The following is a 26,587-nucleotide window of genomic DNA, read 5'->3' on the forward strand; positions in this document are numbered from 1 at the left end:
GGCGCGCCCTTGGAAGGGAGCGGGAGGGGTCCTGGTGTCCCAGGTGAAGACCTGCTTGTGTATTTCTCCAGAGCTGAACTGGCCAGGTCTTCCTGCGGGCCCTACCTCCCCGGCGGAGTAAATAAGGCACGGCTACTTGGAAACGACTTCCAAGCGAAACGCCAGGGGTTGGGCATCTATTTAGGTGACCCAAATCCCCGTGGGCTATCTTAAAGGAGCTAGGATATTTTCATTTCCAGCGGTTGTTAGAAATGGTTTCTGAAAGGGAGAGTTGAGGGTGCTTTCCCGGGTGTAAATTTCTCTGCGCGATCTTTAGGCCAATTCAAGCTTTGGCGCTTTTAAAAGCTGACTCATTCCACAATTAGCATTTGTAACTATGGCAGGCATTATGCTGAACCTGCAAGGAGATCAACCCTGAATATTCATTGGAAGGACCGATGCTGAAGCTGAAGCTGGAATACTTGGGACACCTGATGAGAAGAACCAACTCATTGGAAAAGACCCTGATTCTGGGAAAGATGAGGGCAGGAGGAGAAGGGGAGGACAGAGGATGAGATGGTTGGATAGCATCATTGACTCAATGGACATGAGTTTGAGCATGTTGGTAAGTTGGTGATGGACAGAGAAGCCTGGCTTGCTGCAGTCCATGGGGTTGCAAATGAGCATCTGAAGAACAATGCTGAACCGGGCAAACTTGCCCCCGGCCTCTTGGAGTTTAGTCTTAACTAGAGAGAGACAGAAGGAAGGAGGGAGTGAGATGAAACAGAAAAACCAATAACTAGGTACGTTCATAAAAAAGGGCAAGGAACAAAAAGTTCATCAAGAAGAGTATCTATTCTCGTGGAAGTTACTCTTCTTTGGGCCTCAGTGTCACCAGTCTGTAAAATGGAGCTAATAAGGTTTCTGTCACAAGGCTATGGTGAGGAATACACGAGCTAATGTTTATAAAGTGCTTAGTGCCCAGTGACTGACACAGAGCTTGTTGTTCAGTGTTTAGCAGCTGAGTCGTGTCTGACTCTGCCTCCCTATAACTGCAGAATGCCAGGCCTGCCTGTCCTGCATCTCCCAGAGTTTGTTCAAACTCATGTCCATTGAGTCCATGATGCCATCCAACCATCTTGTCCTCTGCTGCCCCCTTCTCCTCCTGTCCTTAATCTTTCCCAGTATCAGGGTCTTTTCCAATGAGCTGGCACTTTGCATCAGATGGCGAAAATATTGGAGCTGCAGCATCAGTCCTTCCAATGAATATTCAGGGTTGATTCCTCTAGAAATGACTAGTTTGATCTCCTTGCATTCAAGGGATTCTCAAGAGTCTTCTCCAGCACCACAATTTGAAAGTGTCTGTAAAATGTAATGCTATTCCTAGCTGTAAATGAACTCTAGACACCAGTCCTGAGTTAGAAGTGTTCATCTGCATTATTGTTAGTCTCTTTCATAACCACAGGTTCCTGGTGGCTTTCCAGAAACTGGAGAGCTGGTTCAACTGTGTCTATGTTCCTGAGAAACCCACAATCAGGAGGACTGAGTTATATCCTAGGAACTGGAAGAAACAGCTAAGGAAGGAAACCACAGGAGCTCCTGTGGTACAGAGCTTCAAACTATGCTAGTGGAGTGGGAAGTGGACAGACGTACTTGGGGTCACATAGAGGCTCCAATGCTAACCATCTAAACTTGGCATGTGGCAAGTTCATTATCCTCTCTGAGCTCTAGGTTCTTCATGTCTAAAATGGAAATAGTAAATTATCTACCTCAAAGAGGGAGTAGTTGAGAGTTAATAGTACAGGTGAAGGACCAACTTGGTAAATCTTTTTGCTACTTGAATCTATAACAGACATATATTTATTTATTTACTGGCCACACTTTATGGCATGCGGGAGCTTAGTTCCCTGACCAGGGACTGAACCGATGCCACCTATGTTGAAAGCGTGGACTCTTAACCACTGTATTGCTAGAGAAGTCCTTCCAACAAAAATTTATTGACAAAATGGAATTTGCAGTCTGCTGCTCTCTCTACAGCTCATGTATCTAATCCAAACAACTGGAGTCTTTGTGAGTTCCCTTCTTAATGGAAGAATTTCCATGACTGCCAAAGAGGAGTTTCCTGCTCTCCTTCCGGAAAGAAAACTAAAGGCCAGGCTGGCTCTGCCATATGTCCATGTGCATCTAGATGGAGATTTCTGCTCACAGCTGCAAATTGCTCTGATGTTCCTTGTGTTTTTGAGATAAATCTGTTTCAAGGTGCCATGCTGGAGTTGCACATGAACAATAAAAATTGGAAGAGGTTTGTGGGCAAAATAGCAACCAGTATTCTTTTTATTATTGGAATATAACTGCTTTACAATGTTTTGTTGGTTTTTGTTGTACAACAAAGTGAATCAGCTATTAATATATGTATGCATATATCCCCTTTCTCTTGAGCCTCCCTCCCACCCAGCTACAACCAGTTTTCATTGTGGGACCTGTCCTTTCAGACTAGAAATTACATTTCAGAAAGTGTTGGAAAGAACTTTTCTTTTTTTTTCTTTTTTTGGAAAGAACTTTTGAGATCTATTTGTAAACTGGAAGTTGAGGCCCAGAGAAATTAAAATGACTAACCCACTGAAATGGCAGGACCAGGAGCCCAGATCTCCTGTTTTGTGCAAGGGAGACTAAGAACATATTCCAGTCAGCAAGCTCTGTACACTCTGTCGCAAACCACCCAGTGTGCCCGTCAACTCTTCTAAGAACTCATCCAACACTGAGAATGTCAAGAGTCAGTTTTTCTGAATGAGGTGAGTCTGCCAGGAGGGCGCTTCTAACTGCCAGACAGTTTGGTAATGTGAAGACTGCCTCTTATTTTCACTGGAAGGGGATACCATCTGCCTTCATTACCTACCTGTTCACTGACTTATCGACAAGGGAAGCAATGAGGCTCGTGACACCTTCCTTTCAAGCATTTTATTGTTTTAAAGAATGTTCATATCTATCTCCCTGTTTTTCTCCCTTCCCAATTCTGAGAAGAAACCTTTTTTTACTTTTTAAAAATTTATTCATTTGCCTGTGCTGAGTCTTAGTTGCGGTATGCGGGAACTAGTTTCTCGACCAGAGAACCAGAGATTGAACTGGGGCCCCCCGCCCTGGGAGTGTGAAGTCTTAACCACAGGACCACCAGGGAATTCCCTGAGGAGAAATCTTGAATAGGATTAATTCCCAGTTATTGAAGTTCAAAGATGAAAAGTGATTGTCAGTTTCTTCAAAGAGGACTGTAAAAAAAAAAAAAAAAGTCAAACACCAATAACATTGTTTCCTCTTTTGGGATTTTTTTTTTTCTTCCAAAAACTCTGAGCCTATTATCTCTATACTCCCCACCCAAAGTCGTCATCTTCTCTTTTTTTTTTAATGTTTATTTATTTGGCTGTACCAGGTCTTAGTTGCAGCATGCAGGAACTTCTATCTTCGTCATGGCATGCAGGAGCTTTAGTGGCAGCATGCTAATCTTAGTTGTGGTGTGTGGAATCTGGTTCTCTAACCAGGGATGGAACCAGGGCCCCTCCATTAGGAGCGCAGAGTCTTAGCCACTGGACCACCGGGAAGTCCCCAGTCTTGTATGTTACCTCTTTAGAAAGATGTTTTCTGCTCAGCCAATATTCAGAGCTAACACCTTGTATTCACTGTACACAATTGTTTTAAACCCTTTCTATATACCAACTGTATTAAACTTCAGTACAAGCCTAGAAGATAAGTATTCTTTCTTCCCCTACATATTGAGGGGGAAGGTAAGTATTCTTATTCACTCCCTGTGAAGCAAGCACTGTTATTATCTCCACATTGGAACTGAGAAAACTGGAGCACAGAAAGGATAGATAACTTTACCAAAGTCACACAGGGAGGACTAGAACCTGGGTTTGAACTTTAGCCATTTGGTGCTAGAGTCTGCACACGTGATGTCCATATGTTGCCAACATAATGTAGGCCTCTTCTACTCCATTTTTCTTACTCGTGGCACCCCATTTTCTCCCTTTTTACCATGAATTATACTTTGCAATTAATTCTTGCTCATTTATTTTTGTTATTAGAATGTATTACTCATAGGGCAGGAATCTTATATGTTTCATTTATATCGTAGGTGTGTACGTGCTAAGTCACTTCAGTCGTGTATAACTCTGCGACCCTATGGAGTGTAGCCCGCCAGGCTCCTCTATCCATGGATTCTCCAGGCAAGAATACTGAAGTGGGTTGCCATGCCCTTCTCCACAGTCACAGGTACTATATAACTATTAATTGAATAAATGAAGAGATGTATGCTTGTGGGTGCCATTCTGCAACACACTTTTAAGGATTAATTTTACTTTGAAACAATTTCATACTTACAGAACAGTTACAAGAATAATACAAAGAACTTCACCCAGATACCTCAATAAAATGTCATCAAAATACACTTTAGGGCCAGAGGATGGATCCAGGATTACTTGAACAACAAATATTTACGGAGCACCTGCTGTTATTGGGTTATAGAACTGTCTCCTAACTGGTCTTTCAGCTGCAGTTGTTGCCTCCTACACAGCAGCCAGAGAGATCCTTTTAAAACAAGTTAGAGGGACTTCCCTGGTGGTCCAGAGGTTAAGAATCTGCCTGCCAATGCAGGGAACACAGGTTCGATCCCTGGTCCGGGAAGACCCCACATGTCTTGGGACAACTAATCCCTTGCAACACAGCTACTGATTCCATATGCCCTAGAGCCTGAACTCCAAGACAAGAGAAGACACTGCAATACCAGAAGCCCATGCACAGCAGTGAAGACCCAACACAGCCAAATAAATGAATAGTAAAAAAATTTTTTTAAATAAAATAAAATAAAAATAAAACAAGTTAGATCATTACTTCTCTGCTCAAAAGTCTGCAGTAATTCCTCATTGCATGAAAAGTAAAACATCAGTGTTCTTTCTCTCATCTCCTCTTCTACTCCTCTCACCTTGATCCAACCACACTAATCTTCTTGTCATTTCCCTAAGATTCTAGACATGCCTTTTTTTTTTTAATCGTAGAGTCTCTGCATCAGCTGTCTTTGTAATTTTTCTCAAGTAACTAGAGAGCTATCTCCTCTGCTTCTTTGTTGATTCCTAAACATGCATCACTACATCTCCCTTACTCTGCTGTGTTCCTTTTTTCCCCCTAGCAGTTACCAGAGAAGGCAATGGCACCCCACTCCAGTACTCTTGCCTGGAAAATCCCAAGGACGTAGGAGCCTGGTGGGCTGCAGTCCATGGGGTCGCACAGAGTCAGACACGACTGGGGCGACTTAGCAGCAGCAGCAGCAGCAGCAGTTACCACTTTCTAATATACTCTACAGTTATTTACTATAGTTATTGTTTATGTTCTATCTCCTTTACTAGAATATAGATACAGGATGAGGATATCTTTGTCTATTTTGTTTGCTGGATACCCCAAGCACCTACAGGGTACCTAGCACATAAGAAGTGTTCAGTTAATAGCTGTTGAGTGAAGGAATGTTGAAGGCGTACTAAGTGCCAGGTCCTGATTTAGGTGCTGAGGATACAATAAAGAAACTCTCAGCCCTCGTGGGCCACCCAGACCTATTTCAGCCTTGGCTCTCCCGCCTATCCCTGTGAGAGCTGGACAAGTTACGTAACCTCTCTGAGCCTTCCTTTCCTATCGAGTGTTATGAAGATTAGACAGAAAAACAGCATCTGTATAGTATTTGGCATAAGAAGAGTTTAAACATTTGCTTCCTTTCTTTCCAGGCTGGAAAGTTGGTAGCCTGACATCTCTGCCAAAGGTTTATTTAGGCAAGGTTTTCATACTGCCTTGGCAACCGTGCAAACAGGTTACTCTCTGGCCAGGGTTACCCCATTTTTAACTGAAGATATTCTGGCGAAGAGAATGCTTAAAAGAGTAGGAGTGAGAAACCAAGGAATGGCTAACGTCACCTGCTTTGCCGTTTTGCATCTTAAAAGCCTCCCTGAGTCCCCAAAGAGGTGAAAGTCAAGACGAAGAAAAGGAAAGGAAAAGAGGAGCAGCTAGCCACTACAGAAAACTACAAATCCCAGCACTCCCTGCGGCAGATAACTACGGGTCTCAGCGGGCTCCGCTCCCCGGACCCACGGGGCCTCTTGGGGGGCCTGCAGCCTGGGTTCAGCGGGAGAGGGCGTGGGGCGTGTCGAGGCAGTGGGGAAAATCGGGTCAAGCTTGACGCCGCTGCGCAGACGCCTCTCACGGGCCGGACGTGACGTAGGGAGGGTTCCGGCTTCGGCCTCCGCCGCTGCCGCCGCTGGTACCGCCGCCGATACCGCCGCCGATACCGCCGCCGCCGTCGGGGCTTCTTATTTCTAAAATGGCGCCCCTGGACTTGGACAAGTACGTGGAGATAGCGCGGCTATGCAAATACCTACCGGAGAACGACTTGAAGGTAAGCCCGGCCGGGGCGGGAGCGCTGCTTTCGGGGCTCGCCCCTTCCGGCAGTGGGGCGCCCGCCGGCCCGCCCTTCCTCTCTCCGCGGGACCCTCCGGCGGCATCCCGTCCTATCAGGGTGGAGGGCCTAACGCGATGCGAGGCGACCGGGTCCGACTTGGTGTCACGCGCGGGGCGGGGGGAGCCCGAGACCCCCGAATGCTGTCCCGGTTCTCTCGGGGGGGATCCCGAGGGATGTCGCGGCCTCTGCCCCCGGGTTTCCCCCGCAGCCCTCACGGCTTTGCTCGCAAGGCACCTCTCCTTTTACCCCGCTCTCGGCTCTCGCGGCCCGGGGTCATCCCCTGCAGGGGCGGTGACGGGAGCGCGGGGTGGCCGGCGTCTGACAGGAGATGTCGCCGGCTCCCGGAACGCAGCCCCAGTGTGTTCAGGTGCCTGAGGAATGGGTATGGGAAGGGGCAGGGGGGTCCCGAGCGGTCTGGTGGTGATGTGAGAACGTCAGGTCGTCCCTCTTTCCCGAGCGCTTCTCCCAGTTACTTTCTCAGAGTGTTGGTTTTCTCCTGCTAATTCCAATATGAACCCGTTTTCAAGTACATCGTTGGGCTGTAGTTTAAGTGGATAAAGTAGGGGGCTGTCAATAAATACAAATACTTTTCTGTCAAGTCCACCCTCCCCCGAAATCTCTTCTTAGCTCAAGATTGAATTTTCAGAGTTTTCCAAGGGAGGAGAGTTGTTCCTTGTACTGCCGAGTCCGAGTAACAGTAAACCTCTGTTTGAGTAAAGGAATGAGTGTAAGAATAAAGGAATGTAAATCTTTGGGCTACTGCTCTTTTTGACAAGTGTTTCTTTGCGTTTGTTAAAACCAGTTCTTAGGCCACTAGCAGTCTTTACCGGTTACTGCTAGTGCCTGTTTTTTTATTCATTTAAGTTGATTTGTTGTGTGCTAAGTGGGTAAACTGTTGATAGTTTTGAGTTCATTTTATTCTTTAAGCCGTGAGTTTATCTTTGTGAGTTTTCTTCTCTTAAGGAAGATACTTTTTTCCATCTTTTGGTACAGGGAGTTGAACATCTGTTAACAGTATGCAAAATGCTTGAGGCCACAGGAGCTGTTGTGAATATAACTTATTTGTACTTAGATGTTAATTATATGTGCCATTTGATAGGAGTGTCATTCTTGTCCATTTCCCCCTTTTTTAGCAGGATAATTTAATTAAAACAGGGACAAAGCCAGTAATAATAAAAATTAACTTTTATGCTCTTTTTTAAAAGTTATTTTTATTTATTAGTTTGGCTGTGCCATGTCTTATTTGCAGCATGTGGGGTCTTTAGTTGTGGCATACAAACTGCTAGTTGTGGCATGTGAATCTAGTTCCTTGACCAGGGATTGAACCCAGGCCTCCTGCATTGGGAGCCACTGGATTACTAGGGAAGTCCATGTTTTTGTGAGAGTCATTTTGAAGCTTCTTTCTGCTGTATGTATGACTTTTTAGAAAACAGGAATTTTCCTAAGGGAAAAAAAAAGAAAAACAACCCAACATTGCGACCCAGTTCATTAGAGAACTAACCAGTTGTCTTTTAGTAGCATTGTTAATTCCATTGGTGAAGTTGGCTTTTGCATGTCCGTGTAATGAGGTGGCATTTTCTGTTCTTAAGCAGTTTTAACCTTTATGTTTATAATGAGTAAGGTGTTGCTTATTATGAAACATATCTTGATCTTGGGTATTGAAATGATAAGAAAGATAGGTCAGCTTAGTTTTCTTTGACCTCTTAGTTTTATAAACATCAGATTTCCTTCCCAGCCTAAAATAATGTATTTGTTAAACCATTTCATTTCCCTTTACAGCACAATGGGACTGTATTTAGTGTGTATCTGTTTCCTAGTAAATCCACACCCCCTCCCCCCCGCCAATACTAGAAAAAAAAGAATTCTAAATTTTTCTATGTAAGTAGAGGCTTTTCTTCTTTGTCTTGAAAATATTTTATCAGATTAATTTTCTTGTGCTGCATCTCTGGTGTATTTAAAGAAATTTAATTCTGTTTCTCCCTCTTGGCATGAAGTGCAAACTAAAATTAGGTGGGCCAAGAAAGTATTCCAGGAGCATTTCTTCTGACGCTTTAAAGCCAAAATAAAATAGTCTATCAAAGGAAGAAAAGAAATCATTGGGGCCACTTAATGATCATTATTCAAAAGTTTTGTTCTGGTAGGAAAATAGAAATTTACCTGTGTTTTGAATTGACTGGAAGTTGGAGATACTAAATAAAATAATAAATGCATAGGATGTTCTAGATCTAGTCACGATCTCTCTGCATCTACCTTGGAAGTGGTCAGATCACTAGTCCTGGATCAAAAGTACATAACTGTTTTAAGAAATAAGGATGATATGTGAAAGTGTGCGGACCACAGGGTAACCTTTCTTAAAAAAAGAGTTCATGTGATTCTCACCCACTATAAAGATTTCAGAGAGGATCATAGAAGACACAGATTCCATATCTGGCCAAGTGGAAGAAGGAATGATAAAAGACAGGCTTACCGAATACTTACACTTAAATATTTTGGCATGAGAAAGGATCTGTAAAGTGGAGATTGTCTGATCTCTCTGACAGTTCTTAAAAGTGCCGTGTAAGTAAAGAAATGGCACATCCAGTTGACATTCAGTTTTTTCCTTTTTTACTGAAGAACTGAAGATGATTTCTGTGGTCGGGGCTGGGAGAACCCTAGTGTCTGCGTCAGACATACAACACAGGAATAGTAACCACTTCTATGGATTAATAATTTAATGCAGTCTTTTTTGGAGCTCACTTTTATGTTTACTCTGAGCCATCTGTTTTTCATGTAAGACCACCTGCTCTGCAAAGTTGTACCTCTGTTTGAAATGCCTCCATAAAGCCTCAGAGAATCCTCCCTTGCTTTTTTCTGAGATTTGATGGAGAACCTTTTGTACCTCCTTGTTCGGCTTCTGTCTAATTTAATAGATTCTCATATGTGGTAGTCATGATCCTTCTAGGCTTGAAGCCTGTTAGTCTTGCCACTCACCTTATTGCCTGTCATATTGATCGTTCTGTTTACCTGAGTTATTTGGTTTTGCATATTATCTTTTCAGGTATTGCAAGGAAAACTGAACACAGTACAGCAGTTAGAGATAGACCATGGCTTTGTATAGGGCTAAAATAGTGTTTTCAACTCCTTCTGATAATGCTAGACATTTTGTCTTGTCTTTTTGGCCATAGAATCACATTCTCTCCGATCTTCTGAAAATAGTCTGTAGTAGTGCTGTCTAATAGAAAGAAAATGCTCATAAATGTGAGCCTCAAATTATATTTACATTTTTAAAAGTAAAAACATATACAGGTGAAATCCATTTTTAGTAGTATTTTATTTAACACAATTTCAACATGTAATTAATATAAAATAACTAGTGTAATATCTTGTCTTTTTCTGTATTAAGTTTATGACGTGTGATATATATTTTACATTTATGTTGATAACACATCCCAATTTGGATCAGCCACATTTTAGGTGCTCAGTAGCTACATGTGGCAGTAGGTTTCCTATGGGACAGTGCGCGGTTCTAATGACTCCCCAGTCCCTTTTCTAGAATTTCAGAACTGAGAATCAGTGTTTACCTAGTTCTGTATCCTCACTTCGCTGACGAGAAACTGAGCTTTGTAGAGTTCATGATCTGCCTGAGGCTGTCCAACTAATAAAGAATTAAGTTTGAAAGCCTCTTTGTGCAGAGCTCTTTCTGATATAGTTAATAATCTTTTTAGGGTGGCAAATAGCATATTTTTCTAAATACTGTATGTCTTCCACTTCATCACCTTCTTTTACTTTCCATTCTGAGTGAACTCATTGGAAAAGACTTTGATGCTGGGAGGGATTGGGGGCAGGAGGAGAAGGGGACCACAGAGGATGAGATGGCTGGATGGCATCGCTGACTCGATGGACGTGAGTCTGAGTGAACTCCGGGAGTTGGTGATGGACAGGGAGGCCTGGCATGCTGCGATTCGTGGGGTCGCAAAGAGTCGGACACGACTGAGCGACTGAACTGAACTGAGCACATTGGAGTACTCTCTTCTGACTATATGCCTTGTACTTCCCTGCATCTTTGCTTCTGCTGAGTCTATTTCTTTCACCTACTTACTTAATACTTACATAGCAGAGATGTTAACTTATTTAATACTGTGTAAGTTGGGTATTAACATTTGCCCCATTTTACAGACAGGTAACTCAAACACAGACAAATTAAGTAACTTTTCAAGTCATATAGCTGGTAATAAGTAAGTGGAGTAGCGTGGATGCAAACCTAGGCAGGCTGGCCCTAGGGGTCACATCCATAACTACCACTTATGCTTCCTTTACACACCACCCTTTATGCCCCTTTATTTTATTTTGAAAAATATTAATTGTTTTGGCCTCATCACGTGGCTTTTGGCATCTTAGTTCCCTCACCAGAGGCTGAACCAGGTCCACAGCATAAGAGAGCCGAGTCCCAGCCGCTGGACCGCCAGGGAATTCCACTCCATGTCCCTTTTTAGCTCTAGCTCAGATGTCACTTTCTCCATGCAGGGCTCTTGGATTCTGCAGTCAGAATGATTAGTAATGGTTAGAATTTACACAGCTACTTAGTTTTCAGAGCACCGTTCTGTCCATTCTACCACTGTGATAGAACAGATATCAGAGCCAGGACTTGATAAGGCTTATGTGATTTTTGCCCCAGTGACTCAGCAGAGTACATATCTGAATTTATTTGCTATTAAACATTTCCATTTGCTATTTCCTGGCTCCGTGCTTTCACTGCCAGGGTCTGGGTTCAGTCCCTGGTTGGGGAACTAAGATCCTGCTAGCCACTTGGCAAGGCCAGAAAAAAGAAATTCCATTCTTTTTCTATACTGACCTTTGCCCCATAGCACTTTTTGTTCCATTTTACTACCGCTTATATGGTTCTGTCTTGTATGATAGTAAGTATGCCTGTCTTCACCATTAGACTACAAGCTTTATGAAGGGCCAGGATCATATCTTGTTTATTTTGGTATTCTCTACAGTCTTAAACACTACCTTGTATGTCCTGCATTACAACAAACATTTCTTTAAATGTCCCCTTGTGTCAAATATTATTCTCTGTGGATTCTTGAGAGAGAATTTGGTACTTCTCAATGTCTTTGAGGGGCTTTCAATATAGTAAAGGAGATAGAAGGGTAAACAGGTGATCATTGCAGTGTGTGGCAGTGCTAAAATAGAGAGCTGTTCATCATATCAGAGAAATAGAAGCAGCAGCATTTAACTCTTAAGCCACACATAGTTTCACAAAAGGAGGGGCAATGAGAGAATGAGCCGAGTTTTTTCAGGTAGACAAAACAGGAAGGAAAGAACGTGAAGCAGAAGAAATACCGTGTACAGTGGTCTAGCTTAATCCCCAAGAACACAACTCCACGTAGTTTGGTATGGCTGGAGGCGGTGCGACAAAGACAGGCATAGGCCACATCATGGAAGACTAGGCTGATACACGTGGATTTTTATCTTTTAGATGGATAAACACTTCCAAAAGTTTTTTTTTTTTAAATATTTGTTTACTTATTTGGCTCTGCTGTGTCTTAGTTGTAGCATATGGGATCTAGTTCCCTGACCAGGGATTGAACCCAGGTCCCCTCCATTGGGAGCGTGAAGTCTTAGCCACTGGGCCACCAGGGAAGTCCCTTGAAATGTTTTTATATTTTAGGGAAAAACAAATAATCATACTATGACTTTGTGCTATCTTTTAAAAGATGGCTAACTAAAAAGGTAAAGTAGGTTGAAAGAAAACCGTTCGAAGGATACACTATTGTATGTAGTAGGAATGTGACAAAATCAGAGATGATGTCTGAATCGAATTTGGGAAACACTACATAGACAGACACCAACCACAGAGGAGGGTCCTTGAAAGGGTTTTGAAGGGGACAGTGACAGGTTTTAGAAATATTCTGGCAGCATTGTGGACTTTGGACTGGAATGAGACAAAAATGCCGTCGAAGCAGTAGACCAGGTGACATGAGAGCTTTTGAAGTAAGCCAGTGTCAAGTGGCTGTGGTGTTTAAAAGGACATGAAGGAGGTATAATAGGACCTGTTGACAGAGTGTGTATCTGGGTTATGAGAGAGAGGAGTTCAGGGTAATCTCTTAGTTTCTGGCATGGATTACTTAGTAAATATGATACCTGGATTAAGGAATACGAGGGAATTTGGTTTGGGCCATACTGAATTGGAGATGCTGCCAAGCCAAGACACTGAGTTAGAAATGTTGAGAAGATTCTTGGATAAGTTCTGTAGCAGGTATTCATTGATTGCCAAATGTGCCGCAGACATTGTTCTAATGTATTAAACTCACGAGAAACGTCTAGATCAGTGGTTCCTAATTGGAGGTGATAGTGCCCCCCGCAAGAGGATATTTGGCAATGTCTGAAGACATTTTTAGATTTTCGCAGCTGGAGTTGCTGTGGCTATCTAGTGGATGTAGGGGCCAGACGTCACTCAGTTAGTCACTCTTTGCACCCCCATGGACTGCAGCACGCCAGGCTTCCCTGTCCATCACCCAGTCCCTGGAGCTTGCTCAAACTCATGTCCATTGAGTCGGTGATGCCATCCAACCATCTCATTCTCTGTCGTCCCCTTCTCCTCCTGCCCTCAATCTTTCCCAGGATCAGGGTCTTTTCCAATGAGTCAGTTCTTTGCATCAGGTGGCCAAAGTGTTGGAGCTTCAGCTTCAGCATCAGTTCTTCTAGTGAATATTCAGGATTGATTTCCTTGAGGATTGACTGGTTTGATCTCCTTGCTGTCTAAGGGACTTTCAAGTGTCTTCTCTAACACCACAGTTCAAAAGCATCAATTCTTCTGCGCTCAGCTTTCTTTATAGTCCACCTCTCACATCCATACATGACTGCTGGGAAAATCATAGCTTTGACTAGATGGATCTTTGTCGGCAAAGTAGTGTCTGCTTTTTAATATGCTGTCTAGGTTGGTCATAACTTTTCTTCCAAGGAGCAAGCGTCTTTTAACTTCATGGCTGCAGTCACCATCTTCAGTGATTTTGGAGCCCAGGAAATAAGTCTGTCACTGTTTCCATTGTTTCCCATCTATTTGCCATGAAGTGATGGGACTGGATGGCATGATCTTCGTTTTCTGAATGTTGAGTTTTAAGCCAACTTTTTCACTCTCCTCTTTCACGTTCATCAAGAGGCTTTTCAATTCCTCTTTGCTTTCTACCATAAGGCTGGTGTCATCTGCATATCTGAGGCTATTGATATTTTTCCCGGCAGTCTTGGTTCTAGCTTGTACTTCATCCAGCCCGGCATTTTACATGATGTATTCTACATATAAGTTGAATAAGCAGTGACAGTATACAGCCTTGATATACTCCTTTCCCAGTTTGGAACCAGTCTGTTTTTCCATGTTTGGTTCTAAGAGTTGCTTCTTGACCTGCATACGGATTTCTCAGGAGGCAGATAAGGTGGTCTGGTATTCCCATCTCTTTAATTTTCCACAGTTTGTTGTGATCTACACAGTTAAAGACTTTAGTGTAGTCAGTGAAGCAGAAGTAGATGTTTTTCTGGAATTCTCTTGCTCTTTTGATGACGGATATCAACGGATGTTGGCAATTTGATCATTAGTTCCTTTGCCTTTTCTAAATTTCAGCTTGAAAATCTGGAAGTTCTCAGTTCATGTACTGTTGAAGCCTAACTTGGAGAACTTTGAGCATTACCTGGCTAGTGTGTGAAATGAGTGCAATTGTGTGGTAGTTTGAACATTCTTTGGCATTGCCTTTCTTTGGGATTGGAATGAAAACTGACCTTTTCCAGTCCTGTGGCCACTGTTGAGTTTTCCAAATTTGCTGGCGTACTGAGTGCAGCACTTTCACAGCATCATCCTTTAGGATTTGAAACAACTCAACTGGAATTCCATCACCTCCACTAGCTTTGTTTGTAGTGATGCTTCCTAAGGCCCTCTTGATGTCGCATTCCAGGATGTCTGGCTCTAGGTGAGTGATCACACCATCATGGTTATCTGGGTCATTAAGATCATTTTTATATAGTTCTTCTATGTACTCTTGTCACTCTTCTTAATATCTTCTGCTTCTGGTAGGTCCATATTGTTTCTGTCCTTTATTGTGCCCATCTTTGCATGAAATGTTCCCTTGGTGTCTAATTTTCTTGAAGAGATCTGTAGTCTTTCCCATTCTATTGTTTTCCTCTGTTCTTTGCATTGATCACTGAGGAAGGCTTTCTTTCTTTTTTTTGTTTTTTGAGGGAGGCTTTCTTATCTTTCCTCGCTATTTGGAACTCTGCATTCAGATGGATGTCTTTCCTTTTCTCTTTTGCCTTTTGCTTCTCTTTTTCTCTCAGCTATTTGTAAGGCCTCCTCAGACAACCATTTTACCTTTTTGTATTTCTTTTTCTTGGAGATGGTTTTGATCACAGCCTCCTGTACAATGTCATGAACCTTTGTCTGTAGTTCTTCAGGCATTCTATCAGATCTAATTCCTTGAATCTATTTGTCACTTCCACTGTATATTCGTAAGGGGTTTGATTTAGGTCATACCTGAATGGTCTAGTGGTTTTCCCCACTTTCTTCAATTTAAGTCTGAATTTGGCAATAAGGAGTTCATGATCAGAGCCACAGTCAGGTCCCAGTCTTGTTGTTGCTGACTGTATAGTGCTTCTCCATCTTCAGTTGTAAAGAATATAGTCAGTCTGATTTTGATATTGACCATCTGGTGATGTCCTTGTGTAGAGTAGTTTCTTGTGTTATTGGAAGAGGGTGTGACCAGTGCTTTCTCTTGGCAAAACTCTGTTAGCCTTTGCCCTGCTTCATTTTGTAGTCAAAGGAAAAAGTTGCCTGTTACTCCCCGTGTCTGTTGACTTCCTGCTTTTGCATTCTAATCCCCTTTAATGAACAGCACATCTCTTTTTGGTGTTAGTTCTAGAAGGTCTTATAGGTCTTCATAGAACCATTCAACTTCAGCTTTTGGCATTATTAGTTGGGGCATAGACTTGGGTTACTGTGATATTGAATGATTTGCTTTGGAAACGAACAGAGAACATTCTGTCATTTTTGAGATTGCACCCAAGCTCTGCATTTTTACTCTTGTTGACTGTGAGGGCTACTGCATTTCTTCTAAGGGGTTCTTGCCCACAGTAGTAGATATAATGGTCATCTGAATTAAATTCGCCCATTCTGGTCCATTTTAGTTCACTGATTCCTAAAAAGTTGATGTTCATTCTTGCCATCTCTGTTTGACCACTTCCAATTTACCTTGATTTATGGACCTAACATTCCAGGTTCCTATGCAGTGTTGTTCTTTACAGCATTGGACTTTATTTCTATCACATGTCTCATACACATCTGGGTGGTAGTTTTGCTTTGGCTTCATCCCTTCATTCTTTCTGGAGTTACTTCTCCACTTTCTCCAGTAGTATATTTGGCATCTACTAACCGGGGGAGTTCATCTTCCAGTGTCATATCTTTTTGCCTTCTCATACTGTTTATGGGATTCTCAAGGCAAGAATACTGAAGTGGTTTGCCATTCCCTTCTCCAGTGGGCCACATTTTGTTCTCTCCACCATGGCCCGTCGGGTGGCCCTACGCAGCATGGCATGACAGCAGACCCTCACAACAAAGAGTTACCAGTAGTGCCGTGGTTGAGAAACTCTGATTTTTACTGAAGATACAGATATTTCCTTATGGATTGTAAGAGTGTGGATGTCATTATCATCTTGAATTTCCACTCTTCATTCCCAGTGATTTGTATTCTAGTAGAGACTATTCGGAGAAGGCAATGGCACCCCACTCCAGTACTCTTGCCTGGAAAATCCCATGGATGGAGGAGCTTGGTGGGCTGCAGTCCATGGGGTCTCTAAGAGTCGGACATGACTGAGTGACTTCCCTTTCACTTTTCACTTTCCTGCATTGGAGAAGGAAATGGCAACCCACTCCAGTGTTCTTGCCTGGAGAATCCCAGGGATGGTGGAGCCTGGTGGGCTGCCGTCTGTGGGGTCGCACAGAGTCGGACATGACTGAAGCGACTTAGCAGCAGCAGCAGCAGAGACTCTATTCAAAGGCTGTGTAAAATATAATCTTAGATTTTTATTTCTTAAGAAATGTTATAAACCCAAGTATGTAAAAGTAAATAAAGGAAATAGTATGTTTTATATACCAAGATCAGCTAAACAAAGAATTACAAAACTTTAAAACCTAGAGTATTTGAGGGAACAAGAGGGAACAGGGAGACAAGCAGAGGATGGAATGGAGCTGCAAACAGGTGTCTTGAGGAAAAGGTAGAGGAGGGAGAAAAGGTCTCCTAAGAATAGGCCCATGAGCCTCTGCTTATTATTACTATTATTATTTTTGGCCGTCCCTCGATTATAGGAAACTTCCCTGAGCAGGGATGGAGCCCGTGCCCCCTGCAGTGGAAGTGCAGAGTCCCAGCCACTGGACTTCCAGGGGAGTCCCAGCCTCTGCTTTTTCAGGCATTAGGAATTCATTAGTCACCGTGGGGAGAAATGGATAGTTTGCCCTAAATTTGGGATAAGATTAAGAATCTTGCCTCAGTGACTGTTTGGGGCAGTAAAAGAGAAACCAGGCTTCCTACAAACCGAGCAGCAAAACAAATCTGTGAAGACTTCGAAGGAGCTTCTCCCATGGCAGGGTTGGGCTCTGTGTGTGTTGTTGATTGACATACGTAGAATTTGTACTGAGATTTCACAGACTACTTATTTTTATGTGTGCTTGACATGAATTTATAAGCTGCTGCTGAACTGGAGAGATGAGAGGCATGGCTTTGGCTTAGAGGCTTAGTGCTCTAAATCCTCAGTTGGGACTGCAGAAGTGGCAGTTACAGGAGACAGCTGTTCCTTTGCTCAAGTTAGCGTGCCTGGCCTCGGGTTGAAGGTGCTGCCTAGGTAGTTTACGTCGTTCCCTGGACGCTCACTGACTTTTACGATTGGCAGGGTTTCACAGTGATGCTCCTTAGCTTATGGTCTGCTGCTACTCTCAGATCAGCGCTGGGGGGTATGGGCCGGTCACCAGAGGTGACTTGCAGTTCAGGAGGCACTGTGGGTCAGGAGAGCCAGTCATATTTGGGTGCAAATTCTGGCACATTCATAATGGGAGCTGTGGAGCCCCTCATGAATCTGTGCTGTGATTAGTTTCAGAATGTTAAATGAGAACTCACTTTGTTCTAAAAAAGATGCAGAGTGCTTTACAAAGAAGCATTCAATATAGCAAGATAAGTTATTTTTAGAATAAGTAAGAAAAATGAGACAAAGAAAATAAATATAGGAACTTGTGGCCAGTTGTAAAAGGAAGAAAAGTACCTGTAAAATAAAAGCTATGATGACCAAGTTGCTTCTTTGAGATTAGGCCTTAAACTTTCTAGGAGCCTAGAGAAAGATGGAAACTGATCAATTAAAAGAATTTACAGAATCTGTAAGATGATAAAAAATAATCTCAGGGAACTCACATCTGTTCCTGATAGAAGCAGCACAGGGACATTCCTCCACCAGTCCTCCTTGAAGGCAGCTATTTAATCACAACATCCTATGCGCCTTGTTTATAGTCCACACAGTGATAACCTCAGTAGGGGACTGTTTACTAGTCCTTTACTGCGTACAGGCTGGTGGCATGACATTAAAGTGCAATTTGGGAAAAAGCAGTTGAGGAAGGAAGCAGTGTAATGCAGGGTGAGGATAGGCCTCTCTAGAGGACAGTCTGGCTTAATTCACCGAGTTTATAAGTAGGTTGGTTTCTTTGGGTAACATCTGAATATCTGTCCTTTAAAGGGATGTATGGCTTCCCAGGTGGCTCAGTGGTATAGAACCCGCCTGCTAGTGCAGGAGACGGGTTCAATCCCTGGGTCAGGAAGATCCCTTGGAGAAGGAAATGGCAACTTGCTCCAGTATTTTTGTCTGGGGAATCCCATGGACAGAGGAACCTGGCAGGCTAGAGTCCATGGGGTTGTGAAGAGTGGGACACGACTTAGCAACTAAACAACAACCGAAGCTGTATTACGTGTGGGCTTAGACCTTCTCTGATGAAAGTTAGGCCTGTTCTTACAAGATGTGAAACCTGAAAGGGAGACTCGGTGGGACAAGTGCCTGAGAACGTCTTGGCAACAAACAAAAAACTGCCCACCCTTGTACAAATTACAGCAAAACAGTTCTGCAGGTAACCTTGGTGGAATTCCCTTTGAGGAGGCTTGGTGAGTGTACCTGAAAAAAATCACAAATATTGAGTAAGGCATTAGATCTAAGAAAGGTGGGTGAGTTCCTGAGATGTTTTCTTTTAAAAATTGTATAGTTTCACTATAAAACTGTTAGAGGAAAACATAGGCAGAACACTCAGTGACCTAAATCAAAGTAAGATCCTCTATGACCCACCTCCTAGAGTAATGAAAATAAAAACAAAAGTAAACAAGTGGGACCTGATTAAACTTAAAAGCTTTTGCACAGCAAAGGAAACTATAAGCAAGGTGAAAAGACAACCCTTAGAATGGGAGAAACTAACAGCAAATGAAACAACTGACAAAGGATTAATTTCCAAAATATACAAGCTCAATACCAGAAGAACAAACAACCCAATCAAAAAGTGGGAAAAAGGCCTAAACAGACATTTCTCTAAAGAAGACATACAGATGGTTAACAAACACAAAAAGATGCTCAACATCGCTCATTATTAGAGAAATGCAAATCAAAACTGCAATGAGATATCACCTCACAACGGTCAGGATGGCCATCATCAAAAAGTCTACCAACAGTAAATGCTGAAGAGGGTGTGGAGAAAAGGAAACGCTCTTGAACTCTTGGTGGGAATGTTAATTGATACAGCCACCATGGAAGATGGTATGGAGATTCCTTAAAAAACAAGGAATAAAACCACCATATGACCCAGCAATCCCACTCCTAGGCATATACCCTGAGGAAACCAAAATTGAAAAAGACACATGTATCCCATTGTTCACTGCAGCACCATTTACAATAGCTAGAACATGGAAGCAACTTGGATATCCATCAACAGATGAATGGACAAAGAAGTTGTGGTACATATACACAATGGAATATTACTCAATCATAAGAAGGAACACATTTGAGTCAGTTCTAATGAGGTGGATAAACCTCGAGCTTATTATACAGAGTGAAGTAAGCCAGAAAGAGAAAGATAAATATTGTATACTTATGCATATATACGGAATCTAGAAAAATGGTACTGAAGAATTTATTTGCAGGGCAGCAGTGGAGAAACAGACATAGAAAATACACTTATGGACATGGGGAGAGGGGAGGAGAGGGTGAGATGTATGGAGAGAGTAACATGGAAACTTACCATATGTAAAATAGATAGCCAACAGGAATTTGCTGTATGGCTCAGGAAGCTCAAACAGGGGTTCTGTAGCAACCTAGACAGGTGGGATGGGGCAGGAGATAAGAGGGAGGTTCAGAAGGGAGGGGATATATATATACTGATATCCCCTCTGATTCATGTTGAGGTTTGACAGAAAAGAAAATTCTGTAAAGCAATTATCCTTCAATTAAAAAATGAATAAATTAAAAAATTGTATAGTTTCAGAAACTACATTTAAAAGTATAAATTGCTTCTCTACTAGGCTAACTTAGAAAAAGTAGTGCTCTTTATTCTAACTGATTGAGAAGCGAGGTTGTAATGGAAGGCTATAGAAACAGTATAGGCCAATCATGGCATATTTGTTCTTTGGAACCATTTGTTCTTTGGAACCATCCTTAAGCTAGATGGAAGTGAATTAGGGCTTTTAAAAATGCAAAATGTAAACTTTGGGAGCAATTACAAATAATGAGAAATTATATATCACAAGTCTACTGGATTAAAATAGAAATAGGTTGCTGTACAGCATTGATCTTTTGAGACTGGAAGGACAGCTACCTCTATCCACAAGAAGTAGATTTGAGTGGTTAAGATCAAGGTGGTAATTATTATTTTAAAATAGGTAGTATATATTACTAATTAGAAAATAATAGCTTTATGAGACATAAGTCACATAAAGTAAATTTTTAAAGTATATAATTCAGTGAGGTTTTTTTCTCTACTGGGTTTTAGTATATTTACAGAGTTGTGCAGCCATTGCTATAATCAATATTAGAACATTTTTATCACCCCATAGAGAAACTATACCCATTAATAGAAATTCCCCATTTCCCCTTACCGCAAACCTCAGCCCTAAGCAACCACTAATCTATTCTATATCTTTTTTGTTTGTTTTTAAAGTTTATTTATATATGTATATATTTTGCCACTTTTATTTATTTTTTTAATCAAAAGATAATTGCTTTACAGAATTTTGTGGTTTTCTGTCATACATCAACAAGAATCCGCCATAGGTACACCCACGTTCCTTCCCTCCCTCTCTCCTGTTTCCCTCCCCTCTTATGAATTTGCCTTTTCTAGACATTTCGGGTAAATTGAATCATATATTATGTGGCGTTCTGTGACTAGCTTACTTAGCATGTTTTCAAGATTCATCTATGTTGTGACATGTATCTGTACTTTATTTCTTTCTGTGGCTGAATGATATTTCATTGTATGGATATACCACATTTTCTTAATCCATTCATCTGCTGATAGACATGAGTTGTTTCCCCCTTTGGACAATGGTGAATAATGCTGCAGTGAACCCTGGTGTCCAGGTGTCTGTTTGAGTTCCTGCCTTCAGTTCTTTTGGGCATGTACCCAGAGGTGGAATTTCTGGGTCACGTGGTAATTCTGTGTTTAGTGTTTGAGGAACTGCCAAACTCTTTTCCAAAGTGGTTGCACCATTTTATATTTCTACCAGCAATGTGTAAGGGTTCCAGTTTCTTCACATCTTTGCCACTTGTTATTTTTTGTCTTTAAAAAATTATAGCCATCCTACTATGTGTAAAGTGGTATCCCGTTTTTTTAAAACAGTTTTATTTATTTTTGTTTATTTGACTGCACTGGGTCTTAGTTGCAGCATGTGGGATCTAGTTCCTTGACCAGGAATTGATCCCAGGCCCCCTGCATTGGGAGTGCAGAGTCTTAGCTACTGGACCACCAGGGAAATCCCCCCATTTTGGTTTTGATTTATATTTATTTTCCTTATGACTAGTGAAGTTGAACATCCATGTGGCTATTGGCCATTTATATTTCTTCTTTGGAAGTATATCCAAGTCCTTTGGCCATTTAAAAAAAATTATTTACTTATTTACTTGGCTGCCCCTGGGTCTTAGTTGTGGCGCACAAGATCTTTGATCTTCGCTGCGGCATGCTGGACCTTTAGTTGCGGCATGTGGTATCTACTTCCCTGACCAGGGCCCCTGGAGCCCGGGCCCCTTGCGTTGGGAGCACAGAGTCTTTTCCACTGGACCACCAGGGAAGTCACCTCGTATTTTTTAAGTTAGGTTGTCTTTTTGTTGTTGAGTTGTAGGAGTTCTTTTTATATTCTGGATATTAAACTCCTATCAGATAAATGATTTCCAAATATTTTCTCCCATTCTACAGGTTATCTTTTAACTTTGTTGATAATGTCCTTTGATGCACACAATTTTTTTATTTTGATGAAGTTTATTTTTTCTTTTATTGCTCATGCTTAAATCCAGGATCATAAAGATTTATCCCTATTTTTTTTCTAAGAGTTTAATAGTTTTTAGCATTTATATTTAGGTCATTGATCCATTTTGAGTTAATTTTTGTATATGATGTGACGTAGGGGTCCGGCTTCATTCTTTTGTGGAAATCCAGTTGTCTTAGCACCCTCAGTTGAAAATATTGTTCTTTCTAGTAACATATTTTTAACATTTTTTTTGTATAGATAATACATTCATATGGTTCCAAACTTAAACAGTGTAAAAGACTATATAAAAGTTACATGTTTCTCCCATTCTTGCCTCCTACCACCCAGTCAGTCAGCCAGTTCCCTTCCTCATATTGGATAGCCAGTATTAGGATTCTTATGGATCCTTTCAGGAACAACAGTTTAGGCATGACAAGTAAATATAAGCAAGTGTGTGTATTTATGTGTATGTATATTATATATATTTTTGCTTTAATAAAGAAGGTAGCATATATGTTATTCTGCATTTTTTCAACTAAGGCTGTTTTCTGGTTTCAAGAAATGCAGTATCCACAGGAAAATATGAAGGATAACCTAAAATATACCTGTTTCCTTCCACCAAGAATAAAATTTTTTCATGCTTTTTAAATTTTTTTATCCTTTTTTAAAAAATATTTATTTTATTTATTTAGCTGTGCCAGATCTTAGTTGCAGCACGCCAGTACTTCTTTAGTTGCGGCATGCAGACTCCTAGTTGCGGCATGTGGGATCTAGTTCCCTGACCAGGGATCAAACCTGGGCCTACCACATTGGGAGCATGGAGTCTTAGCCACTGGACCACTAGGAAAGTCCCTTTCAGGCTTTTTAAAAAAGTGAAATAAATAAAGATGAAGGTGGAGTTCCTTTTGTTTAGCATCTCCAGCAACTGCTGTTTGGGGTTTGATATATATTCTTCTAACACGACTGAGCGACTTCACTTTGACTTTTCACTTTCATGCATTGGAGAAGGAAATGGCAACCCACTCCAGTGTTCTTGCCTAGAGAATCCCAGGGATGGGGGAGCCTGGTGGGCTGCCGTCTATGGGGTCGCACAGAGTCGGACACGACTGAAGCGACTTAGCAGCAGCAGCAGCAGCAGCATATTTTATAATTCAGTGTATGCTTTTATGGAGTGGATTTTGTATATGACTCTGTGTATGTGAAGCTCCATAGTGGTTTTTGCATGCACTGCCTTATTTAATCCTTAGAATATCCCCTGGTTGGTATTTCTGTTTTGTGGACGAGGAAACTGAGGTACAGAGTAACTTAGCAGGGTTATGCAGCTGAGTAACAGACAGTGAGCTAAGTAACAAGGAGTAAGAAGCAGAGTGTGCCCTTAACCTCTGAACTGTGCCACGGTGTCACTTGTGTATGATGTTCTCTGAGTGGTACTTGTTGATTTAGGAATAGAGGAGTTTTCCCTCTTGGCCCTACTCTGTTTCTTCAGAATTTGACCTTCCATCAGCGCTGAACATAGTTGATCACTCCGCTTTTGAAATGTTTTCCTCATGGAACTTCCATAATACCACACTTACATGGTTTCCTTTGTACCTCATCAAGCAGTCTCTTTTGCTGGTTCCCCCCGACTAACTTCTATGGGAGGTGTTAGGACTCCTGTTTTTTTGAACTTACCCTTTTCTCTGTTTATAAGCAGCCACTTTAGGTTGTCTCTTCTAGTCTCATGACTTGAACTGTATATTTTCTCACACTCTCCAGGTTGGTCTTTCTAGTTTGGATACTTTTCCTTGAAAACAGGACTCATTTGATCAGCTGTTTAAAGCATGTCTTAGGTACCTTGAAGTCTCATAGGCATCACAGACTTGTTGTGTCAAAATCAAGTTCTTACAGCCAAATAGTGGCAACAACCCACATGTCCAGCAGCTGATGGATAGACAGCAAAATGTGATAAACACATACAATGGAATATTATTCAGCTATAAAAAAGAACAAAGAAATAATGCATGTTACAATGTGGCTGAACTTTAAAAACATATATTAAGTGAAGGAAGCCAGTCCATAGACACAGCAGATGAGGTTATGGGAATTGGGAGATGGATGCTATTGAGTACATTAGTGATCTTTTTGGGGTGATCAAAATATTCTAAAATTGATTATGATGATGGTTGTGCAACAGCGAATATGCTAAAAACCATTGAATTTTACACAATAAAGGGGCAAATTTTATGATATGTGATTTTTATCTCAATGAAGTTGTTAAAAAGACCCCTCAAATTCCTGGTTCCTCATCACTCAAACCAAACCCAAACAAATCAAAACAATCTACTTAGGAAGACATAATTGAGAAGCACTGGGCTTTCTAAAATCAAAACTTTGGTTTGCAAAAGACACTGTCAAGAGAATGAGAACGTAAGCCATGAACTGAGAGAATATATTTGTGAAAGACGTATCTGATAAATTCAACAGTATGAAAACAAAACCTATTAAACCTTATTAAAAATGGATCAAAGAGCTGAACAGGTACCTCACCAAAGAAAATGTATAGAATATGGATAAGCATATGAAAAGATGCTCAATAGAATATGTCATTCAGTTCAGTTCAGTTGCTTAGTCGTGTCTGACTCTTTGCGACCCCATGGACTGCAGCATGCCAGGCCTCCCTGTCCCATCACCGACTCCTGGAGTTCAGTCAAACTCATGTCCATCGAGTCGGTGATGCCATCCAGCCATCTCATCCTCTGTCGTCCCCTTCTCCTCCTGCCCCCAATTCCTCCTAGCATCAGAGTCTTTTCCAATGAGTCAACTCTTCACATGAGGTGGCCAAAGTACTGGAGTTTCAGCTTTAGCATCATTCCTTCCAAAGAAATCCCAGGACTGATCTCTTTAGAATGGACTGGTTGGATCTCCTTGCAGTCCAAAGGACTCTCAAGAGTCTTCTCCAACACCACAGTTCAAAAGCATCAATTCTTTGGCGCTCAGCTTTCTTCACAATCCAACTTTCACATTCATACATGACGACATGAAAAACCATAGTCTTGACTAGACGGACCTTGGTTGGCAAAGTAATGTCCCTGCTTTTCAATACGCTATCTAGGTTGGTCATAACTTTTCTTCCAAGGAGTAAACATCTTTTAATTTCATGGCTGCAGTCACCATCTGTAGTGATTTTGGAGCCCCCAAAAATAAAGTCTGACACTGTTTCCACTGTTTCTCCATTTATTTCCCGTGAAGTGATGGGACCAGATGCCATGATCTTCATTTTCTGAATGTTGAGCTTTAAGCCAACTTTTTCACTCACCTCTTTCACTTTCATCAAGAGGCTTTTTAGTTCCTCTTCACTTTCTGCCATAAGGGTGGTGTCATCTGCATATCTGAGGTTATTGATATTTCTCCCAGCAATCTTGATTCCAGCTTGTGCTTCCTCCAGTCCAGCATTTCTCATGATGTACTCTGCATATAAGTTAAATAAGCAGGGTGACGATATACAGCCTTGACGTACTCCTTTTCCTATTTGGAACCAGTCTGTTGGTCCATGTCCAGTTCTAACTGTTGCTTCCTGACCTGCATATAGGTTTCTCAAGAGGCAGGTCAGGTGGTCTGGTATTCCCATCTCTTTCAGAATTTTCCACAGTTTATTGTGATCCACACAGTCAAAGGCTTTGGCATAGTCAATAAAGGAGAAATTGATGTTTTTCTGGAACTCTCTTGCTTGTTCGATGATCCAGCGGATGTTGGCAATTTGATCTCTGGTTCCTCTGCCTTTTCTAAAACCAGCTTGAACATCTGGAAGTTCACAATTCATGTATTGCTGAAGCCTGACTTGGAGAATTTTGAGCATTACTTTACTAGCGTGTGAGATGAGTGCAATTGTGTGGTAGTTTGAGCATTCTTTGGCATTGCCTTTCTTTGGGATTGGAATGAAAACTGACCTTTTCTAGTCCTGTGGCCACTGCTGAGTTTTCCAAATGTGCTGGCATATTGAGTGCAGCACTTTCAGAGCATCATCTTTCAGGATTTGAAATAGCTCAACTGGAATTTTATCACTTTCACTAGCTTTTCTTGAAGTGATGCTTCCTAAGACCCACTTTACTTCGCATTCCAGGCTGTCTTTAGGGAAATGCAAATTAAAATAACAGGGTCATAACTCCTACACACCTGTGACACTGACAACACTGGCAAAAGCAGAAGCTGTCGCTAGTTGTTGATGGGGATGCAGACTTGAGCCATTTGGAAGATCTTTTGTCACTTGGGCTTCACTGATAGCTCAGTTGGTAAAGAATCTGCCTGCAATGCAGGATACCCCTGTTCAGTTCCTGGGTTGGGAAGATCTGCTGGAGAAGGGATAGGCTACCCACTCCTGTATTCTTGGGCTTCCCTTGTGGCTTAGCTGGGAAAGAATGTGCCTGCAATGCGGGAGACCTGGGTTTGATTCCTGGGTTGGGAAGATCCCCTGGAAAAGGGAAAGGCTACCCAGTCCAGTATTCTGGCCTGGAGAATTCCATGGAAAAGTCCATGGGGTCACAAAGAGTCGGACACAACTGAGCGACTTTTGCTTTCACTTTACGAGGCTAAACACCCTCACCATATGTTGTATCAGTCATGCTCCTTGGTGTTTATCCAA

At 41.8% G+C, this 26,587-nt stretch overlaps 1 protein-coding gene across 3 annotated transcripts in view; it reads left to right on the forward strand.

The window, feature by feature from the left end:
• Positions 1-6,278: 6,278 nt before the first annotated feature.
• Positions 6,279-26,587, forward strand: part of PPP6C (protein phosphatase 6 catalytic subunit) — a 39,925-nt gene continuing 19,616 nt past the window's right edge. For 2 of the 3 annotated variants that reach the window (XM_068978693.1, XM_068978772.1), the window contains exon 1: positions 6,279-6,406. In XM_068978693.1, coding sequence (XP_068834794.1) covers positions 6,332-6,406 — 75 coding nt within the window. In that variant the 5' untranslated portion in view covers positions 6,279-6,331. Of the gene's footprint in view, positions 6,509-26,587 lie in introns of all 3 variants that reach the window. The other variant, XM_068978612.1, reaches the window with a different exon arrangement.

Source organism: Capricornis sumatraensis, chromosome 1 (genome assembly GCF_032405125.1).
Source record: "Capricornis sumatraensis isolate serow.1 chromosome 1, serow.2, whole genome shotgun sequence".
Lineage (NCBI taxonomy): Eukaryota > Metazoa > Chordata > Mammalia > Artiodactyla > Bovidae > Capricornis > Capricornis sumatraensis.